This window comes from Notolepis coatsorum (genome assembly GCF_963971535.1).
Source record: "Notolepis coatsorum genome assembly, chromosome: 9".
Classification (NCBI taxonomy): Eukaryota; Metazoa; Chordata; class Actinopteri; order Aulopiformes; family Paralepididae; genus Notolepis; species Notolepis coatsorum.
In genome coordinates, this window is record NC_140173.1 from 138159506 (window position 1) to 138178212 (window position 18707).

General features: G+C 45.9%; 1 protein-coding gene across 1 annotated transcript in view; it reads right to left on the bottom strand.

Annotated features, from left to right (window-relative positions):
- Positions 1-18457, bottom strand: part of itga9 (integrin, alpha 9) — a 154950-nt gene extending 136493 nt beyond the window's left edge. The window contains 4 exon segments of the mRNA XM_084322022.1: positions 645-768; positions 10061-10167; positions 17295-17422; positions 18242-18457. Coding sequence (XP_084178148.1) covers positions 645-768; positions 10061-10167; positions 17295-17422; positions 18242-18456 — 574 coding nt within the window. The 5' untranslated portion in view covers position 18457.
- Between the last annotated feature and the right edge of the window lie 250 nt (positions 18458-18707).

The window sequence follows — 18707 nt, forward strand, 5'->3', positions numbered from 1 at the left end:
CCAGGAGGGAATTTACTAAATTGACCCCTACGCTCTGCATCTTCTGGCCGCCTCAGACCTACTCCTGTCCGAGCTCCGGGAGGGTCATCAAGGAGAAGCCGCCTATTCTCAGTCCTTGCCCCACAATGGTGGAATGAACTACCCACTGCAGTTAAGACAGCCGAAACCCGTCCAATATTTCGCTGTCGACTAAAGACGCACTTCTTCAACCATTATCTAAAAAAAATATATATATAAAAAAAAATATATATATATATAACCCTAACTAACCTTACTCTCATACACTTGTCCTAATAAACTAACCTACACTATAGCACTCAACACTTTGATGAACATTGTTACTCAGCTGATAGAGTTGTGCCCTTCCTGATGACTTGTCGTGCAGAACTTGTAAGTCGCTTTGGATAAAAGCGTCAGCTAAATGACTAAATGTAAATGTAAATTGGGGGATGGGAGAAAAGATGAAAAAGGGAAAAAATCAAAAATGCCAGCAATAGAGAAACCCCTTCCCCGCTATCCCCACTCAACTCCAACAAAGTTGGACCAAGTGGGGCTATAGAGGTCGCCGTTTGACAGCATGACAGATTCGACCTATTAGAGAGTTGTTTTCCTGCCTTGTGCGTGTTGTACCGTGTGAACCGTACCTTCGTAACAAGGGATGAGCGACTGCGTGGTGCCCTGCAGGGTGGGGGGGATGATGGAACAGTATCCATGGGGCAGGATGTGCTCTGAATCATAGTAGACGTTCTTCCAGCGGTGGGCACAAGCCTGAACACAAGAAGAGACACACACCGGAGAAAAACATTTTAGAAAAACACAATGGGAGTCATGATGTAACATGATCGTTTCTACTCTAACATGCCGATTATTTAACTTCAATGTAGCCAGTCTTCAGTTGTCTCACTCTTTTTAGCACATGAGTGCTGCTGGACTGTTCTTCTTATTTTGCTCTCTTTTTCAGCAGACAAGAGGCACACAGAATAATAGCATGGAAACCAGTGATCATTGAGATGGGTTTTGTGTGTTAGTGATTTCATTACAGTTGTCAAATTGAAGAATGGTCAGTAACACTTCGGCAGTACAGTTATGAGGGATCACTACGTGCTTCAATTGTGTATTGGAAACGCTTAACAGTTTTATTGGACAATCCATCACATTGTAATGGATTTGGGTATCGATACGTACAGTAGGACATAACGAGGTACTATGTATGTTAATGACCACACTCACCACTATGTTAATGGCCACACTCATACAACATTCATACTAACTATACTTGTGCTACACTGTAAGTAATTAGGAATATCTTCATGAGTCATTATAGATGTGTGCCACCCATTTGCCAAAATACAAGATATTATTTGCTTGTCAAAGCTACTAGAGAAAATGTGTATATTATTGGTGTTATTTATTTGGTGTTTTTTTTCCTGCTTGCGTCTTATAATATATCTTGTACATCACATGGTTACTTGATATGCATATATGGATATGATGGGGTTGGGAGGATGGTTGTATGTGTATATGTACACACACCCCTCTCCTAAAGCTAGAAATTAGAGAAAGAACCATCCAATCAGTGTAGAATCTGTGGCTGCTCCATAGACAATGAATGGGACTCTGGCTTTATTACGAGGCCATCAAATATTTGCCTGGGCTTTTACACCCAAACTAGGTTTATATTCTAGCAATGCTAGATGGTCTGAACCAGAATCCCATATCACCCAAAACATAATTTGGGTGATATCACAGAAACATTTTAGGGTCTTTGTTAAGTCATTGTCTGTGGATGGGTTTTTCGTCCACGTCAGACTCAGTGTGTGCGCTCGCACCAAGGAGGCAAAAAGGTACATGAATCCTGGTCAGAACAACAGGGCAGACTAATCTATTTGCATCCGAACGAGCGACCCATGCCAAATTTGCAAACAGCTAGATATGTACAGTAACAGGTGAAAGACACTCACAGCCATGCTGATTTGGCAACGTGGCATCCAGCCGTTTTCGTTTGAAACTACTTTTTCTTTTATTTTTTTTATCTTTTTCCCCCTCCTTCTTTTTCCGATTTTTCTCCCATCCCACTGTTAGTCGTTATGCCAATTCCCAACCCCCTTCCTGGTTGTTGCGCAATTTCCCCTACTGTTGGTCCGAGAGGCCGGAGACTGTCACATGCTTTCCTCCGACGCATGTGCAGCCAGCCGGCAGCCAGCCTGGCCGCGCAGATTCTCACCGGGAGAGTGTAACGTGTGGAAGGTCGCACTACCTCTCTCCAGATCCTACCTTCGCTGAGCAGGCGCCCCGACCGAACTGTAGGGGTGGCTGTCCACAACGCCCAGGACCCACCCACGGCTCCCCTCCCCCTAACTCAGCCAAACGAGTTAGTATAGCGATCAGCCCGAGCCAAGGCAATGCTGACTCTCCGGGAGTCGAGACCGCAGCCTCTTGCATTGGTGACGAGCACAATCTCCGCTACGCCACCTGACCGCCCATTTGAAACTACTTTTAGTCGGGGGAGTGCCATGGTTTCTCCATAGAGCTCCATTATACTTTTAGTCAGGGGAGTGCCATGGTTTCTCCATAGAGCTCCATTATACTTTTAGTCAGGGGAGTGCCATGGTTTCTCCATAGAGCTCCATTATACTTTTAGTCGGGGGAGTGCCATGGTTTCTCCATAGAGCTCCATTATACTTTTAGTCGGGGGAGTGCCATGGTTTCTACATAGAGCTCCACTATACTTTTAGTCAGGGGAGTGCCATGGTTTCTCCATAGAGCTCCACTATACTTTTAGTCAGGGGAGTGCCATGGTTTTTCCATAGAGCTCCACTATACTTTTAGTCAGGGGAGTGACATGGTTTCTCCATAGAGCTCCACTATACTTTTAGTCAGGGGAGTGCCATGGTTTCTCCATAGAGCTCCACTATACTTTTAGTCAGGGGAGTGCCATGGTTTATCCATAGAGCTCCACTATACTTTTAGTCAGGGGAGTGCCATGGTTTCTCCATAGAGCTCCATTATACTTTTAGTCGGGGGAGTGCCATGGTTTCTCCATAGAGCTCCATTATACTTTTAGTCGGGGGAGTGCCATGGTTTCTACATAGAGCTCCACTATACTTTTAGTCAGGGGAGTGCCATGGTTTCTCCATAGAGCTCCACTATACTTTTAGTCAGGGGAGTGCCATGGTTTTTCCATAGAGCTCCACTATACTTTTAGTCAGGGGAGTGACATGGTTTCTCCATAGAGCTCCACTATACTTTTAGTCAGGGGAGTGCCATGGTTTCTCCATAGAGCTCCACTATACTTTTAGTCAGGGGAGTGCCATGGTTTATCCATAGAGCTCCACTATACTTTTAGTCGGGGGAGTGCCATGGTTTCTCCATAGAGCTCCACTATACTTTTAGTCGGGGGAGTGCCATGGTTTCTCCATAGAGCTCCACTATACTTTTAGTCGGGGGAGTGCCGTGGTTTCTCCATAGAGCGCCGTTGTACTTTTTTTTTTAGCACCGCATCTCAACACAGGTAGGGGGGGGGGGCAACTCAAGTCACGTGATTCATTTGCTGATTGGCTCAAACACATTGTGTTTACAAACAAGAACCCCATCCCATAGAGCTACTCCACATTTTCCATCCCAAAGGGTTCTCTCTCTGATTTCTATCTTTAGGACAGAGTGGTGCTCTGTCTGTGTCCACAAATACTGACTGAACTATCCCGGGGCACAGGAAGGGCATTTCTCCACATGGGTGCTGTTCCCCGTTAAAGTGTCCCTGACTCGTCGCCAGCGGTCGCTGCAGGACTCGTGTAGACGCATGCCGTATAGCTGCGGGAGGGAGGCAGCCCCTTCCTCTCTGCGCTGGAGTCAGTGTGTCTCTGTGGCTGTCAAATGAACGTCTGTGAGAGAGAGCGCGGGGGTTTAGGGCACATCCAACCCTAACCAGAATGGCCATGGTCTGTGGTGTGAATATCTCTGCTCCAGAGCTTAACGTCCATGTTTCCAAAACAGCATTATAGAGGAAACACAGTGGGGGGAGAGAGAGTCGTCACAAAAAAACAAAAACATTTTCATTTTAAAGAGTGCACAGTACTTCCTGGTAGAGGGCTGGGGGGCGAAAACTGTACTGACGATATCAACATTTTGAATCTCTTATACACACCCCATGTCGGTGGGCTAGGTAAGGTCATTCCTTAATTGTGTGCCCCTTTAATTCAACTGAATGTACAACAACAAACAAACATTACAAACATGTTGACAGAGGGCCGGCCACGATGGAGAATGTGGTACGTATTCGTGTGCGCTGGTGTTAAACAAACAAATGAAACGATCATTTATCGATAGCCGAGGTAAATTTGATAATAGTGGGATATGGATTTCAGGTCATCATACCGGCCTGCTAGACGTGATTTCAACACAGCAGAGGAGAACTGAAGCTCAAATGCCATTCGTGAGAGACGTTGTGTATAGAGACGAGTGGAGAAGAAAAAAAGACACAACAAGCGCATTGGAAGAAAGACCTGGAATGACCTAGTCTGGATCGACGCCACCACGAGACTGCGATCTGTGCCGTTGGCCGACTATTTCAGTCGGAATTCTCCTCCCCTTCCGCTATCCGTGACACTCATTTGCAAAGGGGCGCCGCTGCCGTTGCATCCTGGGCTTAGAGCCACCCAGGATGATGCTGATTGGTTTAAAGAAATACAAACAAGCCAGAGCGCTTCCCCCCCCCCCCCCCCCCCCTACACCGGAGTCAGCCGGACCTCTCTCCAGCGCTGGCACAGTGCTAACTAGTGTGGCGAGAGAGGTATGGCTATACGCACGACTAGGAAGGACCTGAACCCTTGCTCTGTCATGTTGTTGCCGAAACAATTTCCCTTGTCAAAACCCCCCCCCACTAATTTCGTCACTCCTAACGCTCACTGACAGTGACAATAATTCTCACACGAAAACAATCTTTTTCCTCTGGTCTCTTGTTCTCTGTGTTTTCACAAAACAGACCATTCCGCAGCGAGCAAAAATGAGGAAAAGCACAACAGAGGAGTTTCCGAACTTTTGCACAAATGACGCAACATAAAATGTGGTAATAATCGTCGGGACCCCGAGGGAGAGAGGGGGGGGGGGAGAGGGGGGGGTCAGGCTCCTGTGGCTCCGGGGACAGTTTTGGATGCGTGTCTCTATCAGGCAAAGTTCAGCTCACGTACCCCTTTGCACAGGAGAACGCCCCCTCCCCCCCCACACACACACACACACACACACACACGTGTCACACACACACACACGCACGCACACACGCACACACACACACACACACACACACACACACACTGGAAATGAGTGTACTGTAAAGGGTTTCGCTGTTTTGCGGTGACACAGAGATCAGATGACTGTCTGGAAGCGAAGAGATGCTGCGTTGAGAGAAAAAAAACAAGACAAAAAAAAAATCAATAAAACGCTCATGTGTTTCAAAGGACAACTTGGCCTGAAGCGCAATAAGCGATACTCGCTCTGAAGAAAAACCCAGCGTTACTACCCCCATCTTGATTCTGTTATGATTATACAACCGTTTCCCTCGTCAGAGAAATAAAATAAAGAAGAAGGATCAGCTGACACACTGGATATACATCATGAAGAACCCCTTGTACGCCTTGCGTGCGTTTGGCAGGTCTACACACACAGAGTGTAACAAAGACGAGGCCGTCGGAGCCGCGTCTCTCTGACAGGGAGGACCATGTAGGGAGCTGTGGCGTCGACATGTTCCCCCGTCTCTCAGACCCCGACGAGAGCGGAGAGCCGATTGGTCGCGAACGAGGCTCCCTTGTTGAAAAACTCTGGATGAAATCACAGCAGTTCAACATCTGCCAAGCAGCCACCCCCCGCCCCCCCTTCCTCTCTCCTCTTGTGTAGAAAGTTAAACGTGAGGCTGTGCGCACGAGATACAAAAAAAAAACAGGCCTCAGCAGCAGGCTCTTGACGGAGGCCCCCGGAGAGAGAAGAACTACCTTCCTCTCATCGTAGTCATGCCGCGCAGGACGAGTGGAAGAGCCTCTCTGGAACTAAAATCACTCGCCACTCTACGACAGCAGGTCTGAGAGCACTGACACCCCCTAAAAACACACACACACACACACACACACACACACACAATGGTGAACTTTGACACCAAAGAATCGTTATTTCTCTTTTTGGGGGCTATTTCACTTGATTAATACTGTGCTTTTTAGAGGGCGGCTAAGTGGCGCAGTGGGCAAGGCGCTCGCCACTAGTGCAGGAGACGCTGGGTTCGAGCCCAGCTCTCGGCGTTGCTACCAGCTTGGCTGGTCGTTCATACTAACACAATTGGCAGTGTTAGGGGTGGGGAAGCTGGAGGGGTGGGTCCTGGTCATTGTAAACAGCGACTCCTACAGTTCGGTCGTGGGGGCGCCTGCTCAGCGAGGAAAGGATCTAATATAAGGGCGGTAGTGTGATCCTTCCACACGTTACACCCTCTCAGTGAGAGTCCGCGCTGCCAGGTGAAAAGAAGCGGTTGATTGGCTAGACGTGTGTCGGAGGAAGCACGTGATAGCCTCCACTCTCCCAGACCGACCGTGGGGGGTAAGTGCGCAGCGACCAGGAAGGGGATTGGGAATTGGCATAACGACTAACATTGGGATGGGAGAAAAACGGAGGAAAAAGGAGGGGGAAAAATATTTAAAAAAATATATATATAATAATGTGCTTTTTAGATGTCAACGATTCCTTATTTCACACAGTATAAAAAAGCATCTGTACCAAAGAACATAAACAAGATGATTTGTATAGTTGAGAACTGATGCCCTGCGCGACGACGCTCCACGAGATCATCCAAGACTGACAACTGCAATAAGACTGATAGATAGAATCCATCATTTTTTATTTTATTTATAAAATAAAAAACAAAGTGGAAAGGGTTTGAACGTCACGCCAACACATTCCATGAGAAAAGAACGGCCAAGCGAGAGCCAACGAGGAATTTGTTCAAAGTAATAATACGGCCGTGTGGACAACACCCCCCCCCCCCCCCCCCGTTATCTGAACTCCCGTTTTTAAGAGGGAGAAATTCTCCTGATTCCTCCCAACTCCCCGAGGAGGAAGTTCAATCAACAACAAGTTATCCAAGCACATTCACACCTGTCAGCGGTGTTTACAGTTTCTCCACGTGGTTGAGAGAGAGGGGGAAAGAGAGAGAGAGGTCACCAGCAGACTGTCCTGCAACTAAGGTTCAAGGACCCGGAACAGAGCCTTGAGTACCCACTGCAGGAGAGTATGTGTGTCTGTGTGTGTGTGTGTGTGGGGGGTTAATGTTTAATGAAAGGCTGGCCTTGAAAGGGACCACCTTCAAGCGGATGAAGCCTAAACAACAAACCCAGCCAGCTGCCCTATGATCTCTGAGCAAAGAGAAAGCCTCCAGGATTAGCACTATGACTTCTACTTCTAGCACTATGGAGTCTACTGATGGACTACTCCACATCAATGTTTTAAATCCCCAATATATATTATCTATATTATTTATCACAGACATCCAAGTTGGGGCATCCCCCTTTGAACGGCCCATCTAAGGTTTCTCTCCTCCACGTCGCCTGCGGTGCTTTTTTCCTATTGCTAGGTTTTTTTTTTTTTTTAAACTTAAATTTTAATTTAGATTTTTTCAACAACATACATAGACAACATTCATAGACAATACACAGTACATAAATTAAAACAAATAGACAAAAAATGAGTAAAGAAAAAGTGTGACATGGGTCCTTCGGTCCATTCTACATTTGCATTATTTATTTACATTTTTATTCATTTCCTTGTATCCTTTTCAAACCTCTGTGATGTCGTTACTTCCCCTACTGTATTCTTCCCATTTTCCCCATTTCCATTCAAACTTTTCTTCTTGCAGCCTCAGCAGATGTGTGATTCTCTCCATTTCCTGTATCCCCTCTACCAACTCTATCCATTGATCCTTTGTCGGCACTTCTACCTTGTACCACAGTTTAGTTAAAGCTTTCTTGGCTGCCACTATCAATATCTTAATCAAATATTTGTCTTCCCCTTGGATTACTTCCTGTGACAGATTCCCCAAATACAACACTTGGCCTCCCTGGGGTATTTCGTATCCTATTATTTCATTTATTATCCCTCCTATCTCTTCCCAGTAGTGCCTTATCTTCTGACATCCCCAGAATATGTGTGTATGGTTCGCCCCTTCCTGTCCACACTCCCTCCAACATGTTTTCTTTGCTGGTGTGTATTGCTAGGTTTTTTTAATGAGTTTTTCCTTACCTTCGTCGTTGGGGAATGTCTGGGAGTGTCGCATATTTGGATTTCATGGTGGACTTTTGTTCATAATTTATTGTGACTTCTTGACTTGTTTAACACTTTGAGTGCCAGCGACGTGTTATGTCGTTATTTCGCCCCGACCGTTGAATGCTGACGACACTGACGTTTTTATTTTTATTTTTTAGCGATCTGAATTCATATTTCATCAACCGAGTCTCCCGTTGGTACAGCAGCCCCTCTAGCAGCTCCGATGGGAAAATACCGCCCCCTATCGTCTATCCCTGTGTAACTGCAGGCCATTCGATTACACTGGTGGATCTGTGGGGGGGGAGCTTACTGGCTCCACTATGCTGGCGAGCCGTCTGATGAAGAGGGAAGTGATCGCGAGATAGAAAGCAGCCTGGAATATATATTTACAGCAGCCAATAATCAATCAATAAACGCGATCGATATTTGGAATGGCGATCAGGAATTGGAATAATCTTTTTGGAGAACATCTGATCTAAGGTAAGGAGTCTATGTTACCAGTTTTAGGATAATCAGAGCTGTTTTCACTGAGATAACAGCGTGTCCCGTATGTGTATATGTGTGTGTGTGTGCTGTTGAGGAAATAAGAGAATCGATTTCTCAGCTCGCTTCTATAGCGTGCATAAGTACACATATACTATCGATAATCTATAGTTTATTTGAAAACGATTCATAAATAGGCCGACAAATGACAACGTGTCTAGTGTATTCGAGAATATTCCAATTATGCCGTTTATGACGGAATCTTTCTATTCCTGAAATCTTCGAGAAAACTATAGCTTTTTTCTAAATGCTATAAAAAGGATATGAACCGATTAAAAAACAATCCGTTTTGACAATGTTGACTGCAAACAAGTCATTGATAAGCGACGGGCAGATTAGACACATAGCCATAATTTAAAACATAGATTATGCGTTTTTAACGCTATCATTGAAGTGGATGCTGGCATCCAAGGACATTAATCAACGTTAATGGCCGGCACTGAAAGTGTTAAAGAAGACTTGTACAGCCCATGGGGACATTACCTTGTGATTTCGGGGTTTACAAATAAATTTGATTTGATTTGATTTATTGGAATATTATAAATATGGAGGACAAGCGGATTTCCTCTTTCACAGCGTATTGTAACTCAGAATAGATGCAGGTTTGTGTGCCTCACTGTATACACACATTACCAATGTAGGCAAACCATTCAATAGCCTCAAAATACATGAAAACATTTCTTCCTTCCATTGAATCAAACCGTAAACAAAGTCCGAAATTGGGCTATAGTGTTTCAACAGGGGGCGCCATACTGTCATTACCAACTGGATGTTTAACAGAGGTCTACTTTTAACATTCCCAATTTCAATACCACCACACCGGCTAAATAATTATAACCACACAACAATGTTTAAATCGTACTTGTCCAGTTGTTACTGCAGCTTTAGATGCAGAATGAGAAACAATGAACATACGACCACTCCGTTATTTCGAGTTAAGTCTCGCTTACTTACATAACACCGAACATTAATGTCACAAGAGCGTACTGTAGTTCAACATCGGGACTCTCGTCGAAGAAGTAGAGGAGAAGTCTTTGGCGGAGGAGGGTTTTGATGTCAGAACCAGCTGTGGTTTAACAATGTGGTTCATGGCGAGGCATTTGTAACAATGATGGTGGTTTATTCCAGTCTGTGTTTACTAGCGTACCAGGGTGCATGGTTCACATTAAACGATTTGTGCTGAGGCGACTGGAAGCGCTCATTGTGTCCGACGTGAACTCACCAGTATCTTGCCGTCGGGTTTGTCCTGGCGGGCCAGGCTGACCCCCATCCACTCGTCGTCCCTGTCCCCCTGGCACGTCTTCCCGCACGACTCCCTCGGCTTGTTTCCTGCGAGGACGCAAATAGGTCGGAACAATGAGAGGAGTTGTCGGGGAGTTGAGTTGGAGCCGGGTGGGAGGAGGATATGTCCCGTGGCAGGTCACTGACGCTGTTGTACCTGAGTGGCTTGCGTGGGTCTGTCTTAGGTCTGTTCCGTTTTCTTTTTAAGATAATGTTTTAGAGCATTTCTGCTTTATTATTTAGCACAGTAGAGTGACAGGAAACATGGGGAGAGAGCGAAAGGTCACAGTGTCAAAAGTCACTTGTCAGATTCAAACACAGGACGTGAGCCACTCAAGACACCTGTGTCAGGTTCATTCTATATCTCTTATATCTAGATAACGCAGAGGTCATCGTTTACACTATTGAGTTGACACACTATATACACACACACACACACACACACACACACACACACACATCAATGACAGCACAGTGCCTGTCTGAATGTGACCATCTGCTGTATTTCACACTATTTGTGGGTAACTGTAAAAGGAAATCAGCAAAGTTCAATAACGTAAGCCACCTTTTCTCAGATAAGACATCTAACCCAAGCAAGCTCCCTGAGATTTAGATCCCACAAGCCTGTTTCTATCTATGTTGACACAGCAGTTTGGCATTAGGTCAAGACAGGGTCGACGGCACAGGCAGGAATTAAAAAGTGTGGGAGAGGAGGACTCGTCAGAGAAACGGTGTTAATACAGTATATGTTATTAGTATGGTCTAGGACAGTCCAGTCAATATTAGTGAACATGAACAACTCTCTCCTGAATATCCAAAAGACGTAAATCAGTGATGTCATAAGAGGAGCATGATCATGTGAGCACGTATTGAGTGGACTGTCATGGATCATAGGAATAACATACAGGAGTTTACAAACAGAGCGGACTTCTCCTTTAACTGTATCTAACAATTGCGGGCGGCTACGTGGCGTAGTGGGCAAGGCGCTCGCCACGAATGACGGAGACGCTGGGCTTGCCTGTTCGAGCCCAGCGCTCCACATTGCTTTCAGTTTAGCTGGTTGTTCATACTAATGCACATTGGCCGCATTAGGGGGTGGGAAACTGATGGGTGGGGATCGGGCGTTGTGGACAGCGACTCCTACAGGTCGGTTGGTGCGCCTGCGCAGTAGAATCAGGAAGTGTCAGGGGCAGCGTGAGCTTCCCACGCGTTACTCCTCACCACTGAGAGATCGAGCTGCGCAGGTGAAAAGATGCGACTGCTGTTACCTCAAGTACCGGAGGGGACTTGTGCTATGTATGACTTAGTCCACATTGCAGCTGGCTTGTGGGAGGCAAGAAACAGCGTTCGTGACAGGGGAGGGTTGAATTGGATGATACGAAATTGGGATGGGAGAAAATATAGAAAATGGGAGAAAAAGTGGATAAAAAAAAAAAGGAATAACATACAGGAGTTTACAAACAGAGCGGACTTCTCCTTTAACTGTATCTAACAATTGTAGAGCATGTATGTACAACTGAAAACGACCTTGTGATGACCCTAGCTTGTTAAAAAGGATCGTTTGAAATGTGTGCCGCAAAGAAGTCCTTTCTACACACAAGGGAACAGAGTAAAAGAAGAGAGGCATGCAGGCCATACCAGCAATATCCATAACACAGCCATACCAGCGATATCCATAACACAGTGCACCTCAAGCCAATGTTATGTAAAACAGCAACATGTTTCCTTCATGGCAGTTTGTAAAATACTTTCAAAGGGTAAGGAGGGGGTGCTTCTAAGGTAACAGTATGTTGCAGCTCATTCCATACCCAAGGTGCCTGAAATGAGAAAGCCGTTTTAAAAAGCTCTGTGCACCGTGGGGACATTTAGAAGAATCAGATGAGTAGATCTAGTGCTATAGTTGCTGGTATAATAAGATAAAATGCTGGGAATATAAGTAGGTAGTTTACCTAACAATGTCTCAATTTCTCCTTTGGTATATAGAGAGGACCGTCCTAAATATTCATATAGTGTGCAATGGTGAGTACATGAGTCTGCACTTGTTACAAAATGCAATGCACCTAGGGATGGGATGAAGTTGCATGCAATTGTCTTTCTGGCTTCAAATGGAAAGCTTAAAAAAAAAAAAAAAAAAAAAAAAAAAAAAAAAAAAAAATTTAAACAGAAGAGAAAAAAAATGATTTAGGTGTAAGCTTTTTCAATAGATTATCAATATGCACACTAAAAGCCTACATTTCGTCAAGCCATATGTCCAGATATTTGTAAGAGGCCACTCTTTCTAGGCGTGTACCTTCTAATGTCAGGATAGTGGGATCAGCGGCTTTAGAGCGAGAACGAGTGAAGGTTATTATATTTGGTCTTTTTCTTTTATTTAGGACCAGTTTTAGTTTTAGCAGTGAAAACTGCAGTGATTGAAAAGCCTCCTACGGGAGCTCTATGGCTCGATTCAAAGAGGGTGCCGCCATATAAATGATTGTGTCATCCGCATACAAATGTATCATAGCCAGATTTATTCCAGCTACTGAAACGCTTAATACTAGTGTGTGATCGATGACCTTAAAACAATACTGACGGATGCCATCTCTAGGGATGTCGTTATGCCCTGTTGTCTCTGCTTACCTGTTATGCCTTTCTGTGATTTTCCATGTATTGATTATTATATTGACTATTATTTGTATTATTATTATTATTATTACTCCCTTATTGTATTTTTTTTTTTTTTTTTTAATTGCTGCCCGCTTCAACACCTCTGTCTGGCAATCCTAGTTGGGGGGGGGGGATGTCTCATTGAACTGCCCATCTGCCCAGGGTTTTTTTTCTTCCTGTGGGAGTTTTTCTTTATCTTCTTTGGGGGGTTACGCCAGGGGATGTGTATCTTTGGGGGCCTGTGAAGCCCATTGACATATAATGTGATCTTGGGCTACTATACAAATAAACCTGACCTGCCTTGAATGAAGGTCACTTAAAGCATGTTTGAGACAAAGACAAACTGCAAGACAGTAAAGGTCAGTAGACTTGCTTGTTCACTTTATCAGAAGTGATAAAGTTGGTGTTTGTGTGTGTGTGTGTGTCTGGGTGGGTGGGTGGCCGGGGGGTAGCCCAGAGTTTAGAGAAGCAAGTTTGTGACTTGCTTGAATTCTTGGACGTGCTAGGGAAAAACATGGGGTGGGGGTTGGAGTGAATGGGTAACACACTCCCCTTCCTCAACTACCATAGGGGGCAAGGCACTGCGGATCATGGTGTCTAGGTTCTCCTAGAGCTACTGATAGGGCTGCATCAATACCAAGACTGATTCACACTGATGTAGGACACTTTTACTGAACAACAATATCGAAGAATTGCCCTCGGTTTGAGGTCACAGATAATAATAATAATAATAATAATAATAATAATAATAATAATAATAATAATAATAATAATAATAATAATAATAATAATAATAATAATAATAATAATCAATAGTAATAATAATAATAAAAGTGCTTCAATAAGCTGTAACCACATTGTCTAATACCTGGACAAACAAGTGACCGTCACCTCCCATTGAGTGTGTGGATCCCATATGTTACAGGTGGATCTGGATTTTTTTGTATAAATCCCTCAATAGCAATATACTTATTACTAGTTATTACTTATATTTCAGCCTGGTGTCGGCCCACTATCCAATACAAATATCGATGCATCCCACCCCATAAGGGATAGGGCTCCTCTCTAGGGATGCACTGATACACAATCATACCGGTCTGGGATATCGGTCCGATACCAGGGTGAAACGAAACCGGGTATCGTTATCGGAGTTTCCCCAGTGCTAAAATCTGATACCAAGAACAATGTCACATGTCATAAATCAAAGCAAAGTGACTTGATTTTCAGCATTTCTGACACATAGGCTACAGTAGACACATGTTAGATATTGATCATTTTTGTCCAATGATGGCAAACTGACGGTCTAAAAGTCTATACTGATATACTGGTAGATCAGTACTTGGATACTTAAAGTTCTTTTTCCCCCTCCTTCTTTTTCGGATTTTTCTCCCATCCCACTGTTAGTCGTTATGCCAATTCCCAACCCCCTTCCTGGTTGTTGCGCACCCCCCCCTACTGTTGGTCCAAGAGGCCGGAGACTGTCACTTGCTTTCCTCCGACGCATGTGCAGCCAGCCGGCAGCCAGCCTGGCCGCACAGATTCTCACCGGGAGAGTGTAACGTGTGGAAGGTCGCACTACCTCTCTCCAGATCCTACCCTCGCTGAGCAGGCGCCCCGACCGAACTGTAGGGGTCGCTGTCCACAACGCCCAGGACCCACCCACGGCTTCCCTCCCCCTAACTCAGTCAAACGAGTTAGTATAGCGATCAGCCCGAGCCAAGGCAATGCTGACTCTCCGGGAGTCGAGACCGCAGCCTCTTGCATTGGTGACGAGCACAATCTCCGCTACGACACCTGACCGCGGATACTTAAAGTTGAAGACAGTGAGACGGTGGTATATGGTGCGTCTCCACCCTCGTCCCCCCGAGTGTCGCCCAGGCGGCACGTCTGCCCTGACGCTCTGCTCGACAACGTATTTATTCTTGGTGACACATTGACAGAGTGCGGACTGGGCAGATGGGGGGTTGGGTTGATGATGTTTGCCCACCCCCCTTCCCCCTCTCCTTTTTTGACCACACAAACCGGTGGGGGGAATCTCTTCAACTTTTTTTTGGCTTGAGCGCTTGGAAAATATTAGCTCGAAGCATTAATCACATCTATCAAAATATCTCTGGACTTCTGCACACACATAGAATGTTTTTTATTTTTTTTGTATTCTTTTATTTTCAATTTTTTTTCTATTTTGCACGTCTACTGCATAACCGGTCGAGTGGTACAATAACAACTGTCACACTGTTAAAGGCTAGTATAAGGCTGTATTATTCTGATAAAGCAAAACAGATGCTTGAGAGGTTTTACACACGAGCCAATAAGAGCAGGCTGTTCTTCCTGAAGAGACTCAGGTCCTTCAATGTGTGCAATATAGACTGCTGCAGTCGTTTTACCAGTCTGTCGTGGCCAGCGTCCTCTTTTTTTGGCGTTGTATGCTGGGGGGGGGGGGGGGGGGGGGGGCTACATCAACTCAAGGGACACCAACAAACCGAACAAGCTGGTGAGGAAGGCTCGCTCTGTGGTGGGAGTCGAGCTGGTCAGACTAGAGGTGGTGGCAGAGAGACGGATGACAAGGGAGCTGGCCGCTATCCTGGAGAACCCCTCCTCCCACCTCCGCTATGAGGAGCTAGCCAAGATGAGGAGCACGTTCAGCCACAGACTCATACCCCCCCGACACACTAGTCCTTCGTGCCAGTGACCATCAGGCTCACGCTCCACAACCGTGGGCATGGACTGCTGCCAGCAGCTGGAGAACTAATGGCTGCAGAACTTGAGAACTATATTAGGAATGTCTCACCACTAAATGTGCCTGACTCTTAACCACCAAAACCTGCTGGTTCTAAGGGGTCGGTGTGTGGTCAGCAGCTCAGTAGTGGCTGGTTCTAAGGGGTCGGTGTGTGGTGTGGTCAGCAGCTCAGTAGTGGCTGGTTCTAAGGGGTCTGTGTGTGGTCAGCAGCTCAGTAGTGGCTGGTTCTAAGGGGTCGGTCTGTGTGTGGTCAGCAGCTCAGTAGTGGCTGGTTCTAAGGGGTCGGTGTGTGTGGTCAGCAGCTCAGTAGTGGCTGGTTCTAAGGGGTCGGTGTCGTGTGTGGTCAGCAGGTCAGTAGTGGCTGGTTCTAAGGGGTCGGTGTGTGGTCAGCAGGTCAGTAGTGTCTGGTTCTAAGGGGTCGGTGTGTGGTCAGCAGCTCAGTAGTGTCTGGTTCTAAGGGGTCGGTGTGTGGTCAGCAGCTCAGTAGTGGCTGGTTCTAAGGGGTCGGTGTGTGTGGTCAGCAGCTCAGTAGTGGCTGGTTCTAAAGGGTCGGTGTGTGGTCAGCAGCTCAGTAGTGGCTGGTTCTAAGGGGTCGGTGTGTGGTCAGCAGCTTAGTAGTGGCTGGTTCTAAGGGGTCGGTGTGTGTGGTCAGCAGCTCAGTAGTGGCTGGTTCTAAGGGGTCGGTGTGTGGTGTGGTCAGCAGCTTAGTAGTGGCTGGTTCTAAGGGGTCGGTGTGTGTGGTCAGCAGCTCAGTAGTGGCTGGTTCTAAGGGGTTGGTGTGTGTGGTCAGCAGCTCAGTAGTGGCTGGTTCTAAGGGGTCGGTGTGTGGTGTGGTCAGCAGCTCAGTAGTGGCTGGTTCTAAGGGGTCGGTGTGTGGTCAGCAGCTCAGTAGTGGCTGGTTCTAAGGGGTCGGTGTGTGGTCTGGTCAGCAGCTCAGTAGTGGCTGGTTCTAAGGGGTCTGTGTGTGGTCTGGTCAGCAGCTCAGTAGTGGCTGGTTCTAAGGGGTCTGTGTGTGGTCTGGTCAGCAGCTCAGTAGTGGCTGGTTCTAAGGGGGCGGTGTGTGGTCAGCAGCTCAGTAGTGGCTGGTTCTAAGGGGTCTGTGTGTGGTCAGCAGCTCAGTAGTGGCTGGTTCTAAGGGGTCGGTGTGTGGTCAGCAGCTCAGTAGTGGCTGGTTCTAAGGGGTCGGTGTGTGGTCAGCAGCTCAGTAGTGCCTGGTTCTAAGGGGTCGGTGTGTGGTGTGGTCAGCAGCTCAGTAGTGGCTGGTTCTAAGGGGTCGGTGTGTGGTGTGGTCAGCAGCTCAGTAGGTCAGTGACTGGATGAACCATTGAGAGATATATACCCACAAATGTCCCACAGAAAACATACATCACCAACAGTCAACTTCTCAGAGACGTCTCAACTTCTGCTATTATTACCGGCAGGTTATTAAAATCTGGGGGGGAGGGGGAACATTTGATTTGACAATGGTTTGGCTTGATCAAAGGTTACATTTCCTTCCGTCATGGAAGACAATGTCAGCTGTCAATTATAGTAAAAAATATATATATAATAATAATAAAAGGATCTCTTTGTGGGGATAAAATATTTCAACAGGACACAGTCCATGTGCAGCAGATGTGGCGGCTTTGAGGTGTTGTCTGTGAGTGTGCGGGTGTGGTGTAGTAGCCATGCATTGCGCATGATGTGACACCACCACGCCGGGGCTCTTGACATACAACACGCTTGTTGTCGTTTTTTTTCAGGCTTGTTTTCATTTTCAGGCTAAACGTAAGAAGGCGGTTCACATACTGACCTCTGCCCAGGTCCATCTCCGTGCAGCGGCGGTCTGGGTTGCTGTGAACGCGACACTTATAAACGGCTCCAGGAGAGTGCACGGAGCTACTGTAGGTCGAGTTGGCCTGCGGGGCGCCTACCAGCACCCTGCAGACAGAGAGAGCGGACACACACCAACAGTTGGCATTGTCGCTTGATTGATTCTACATCACACACAACCATGATAAAATACTTCTCAAAAGACAAACACAACAGATGTTTATTTTAAACTAGTAGTGGACTGGCCACTATGACATCATATGGTGACATGATACTCTCTGGCGTTAACAAATCAATCCATCAAACAAATAAAAGCTGCAAACTGTTATAGCAAAATGAACAAGGCGTCATGGATGTTGTTGGCTGTTGCTGGCTTCCAATTTCTAGGCAACCTTGTCTTGCAGAATTGTGCACATGCATGCATAATAAAGTGTTATCATTTTGAGAGACTTTTGATTATTTGGGGAAGAAGCAACACAGTCTATACCTGGCTAGTGATGATGCTGCTTGTGATTGATTGATTGATTGATTGAAAACTTTATTAACAGATTGCAGAATGGGTACAATATACAGTACGGCTCAATACACACAATTGTTAAGGGGATGCAGACCAGAGAAAGACTTTTGTCTTGTTTACATCAGGGTCCCCCATTTTCAATTCATCAGGACATTTGCTATTATGACATATATGACATACAGATAGACAGTACTGCTACATACATTTATGACATACCAGATTTGCAAATTACAGTACTGTTTGTGATACAAAAAGAGTCTAAAAAGATGCCGCTTGTGCAGTCAAACCAGCTGGGGTGGTTAAAAAACAACCGATAAGTGGTTCCAACATGGCATGGGGCGGTGATGATATCAAAGTAGCCTAGAACTTTCAAGGTTTTAGGGGAGAGAACGTGTTATTATCAGACTCACCAGCGCGTATTGTCATGATAGTGCTCCAGGACGGAATAGCCGAAAAAACTAGAAGCTGGTCCACGGAACACCAAGGGATGTTCTAAGTCAATGTTATAGGAGTGCGCCACTGATAGCGAAAAACACACGTAAAACACGTTTAATAATCCCGTTTTTGGTCTCGGAAGAGGAGCCATCCCTTTGCGCAGCATCCTTCGGAACAACACCGCAAGCATCCAAAAATGAAGGGGGGGGGGGTCAAGCTGCCTGTCAGGGTTTCAGTAGTTAAAAAAAATAAAAATAAAAGTTACAAAAACTACCCTTCAACTAATTTGTTTAAGTCTATAGCACACCATGTAGGGTCTAATAGCATGGGGGGCTTGAAAAGGGAGATGTAACGGTCCAGTAGATAACGGTGCGTCAGCTGCTTCTCCTCTCCATACTGCGTGGATGTGAGACAGTTGTTGCGCGCAGCTCCGCTATCCTC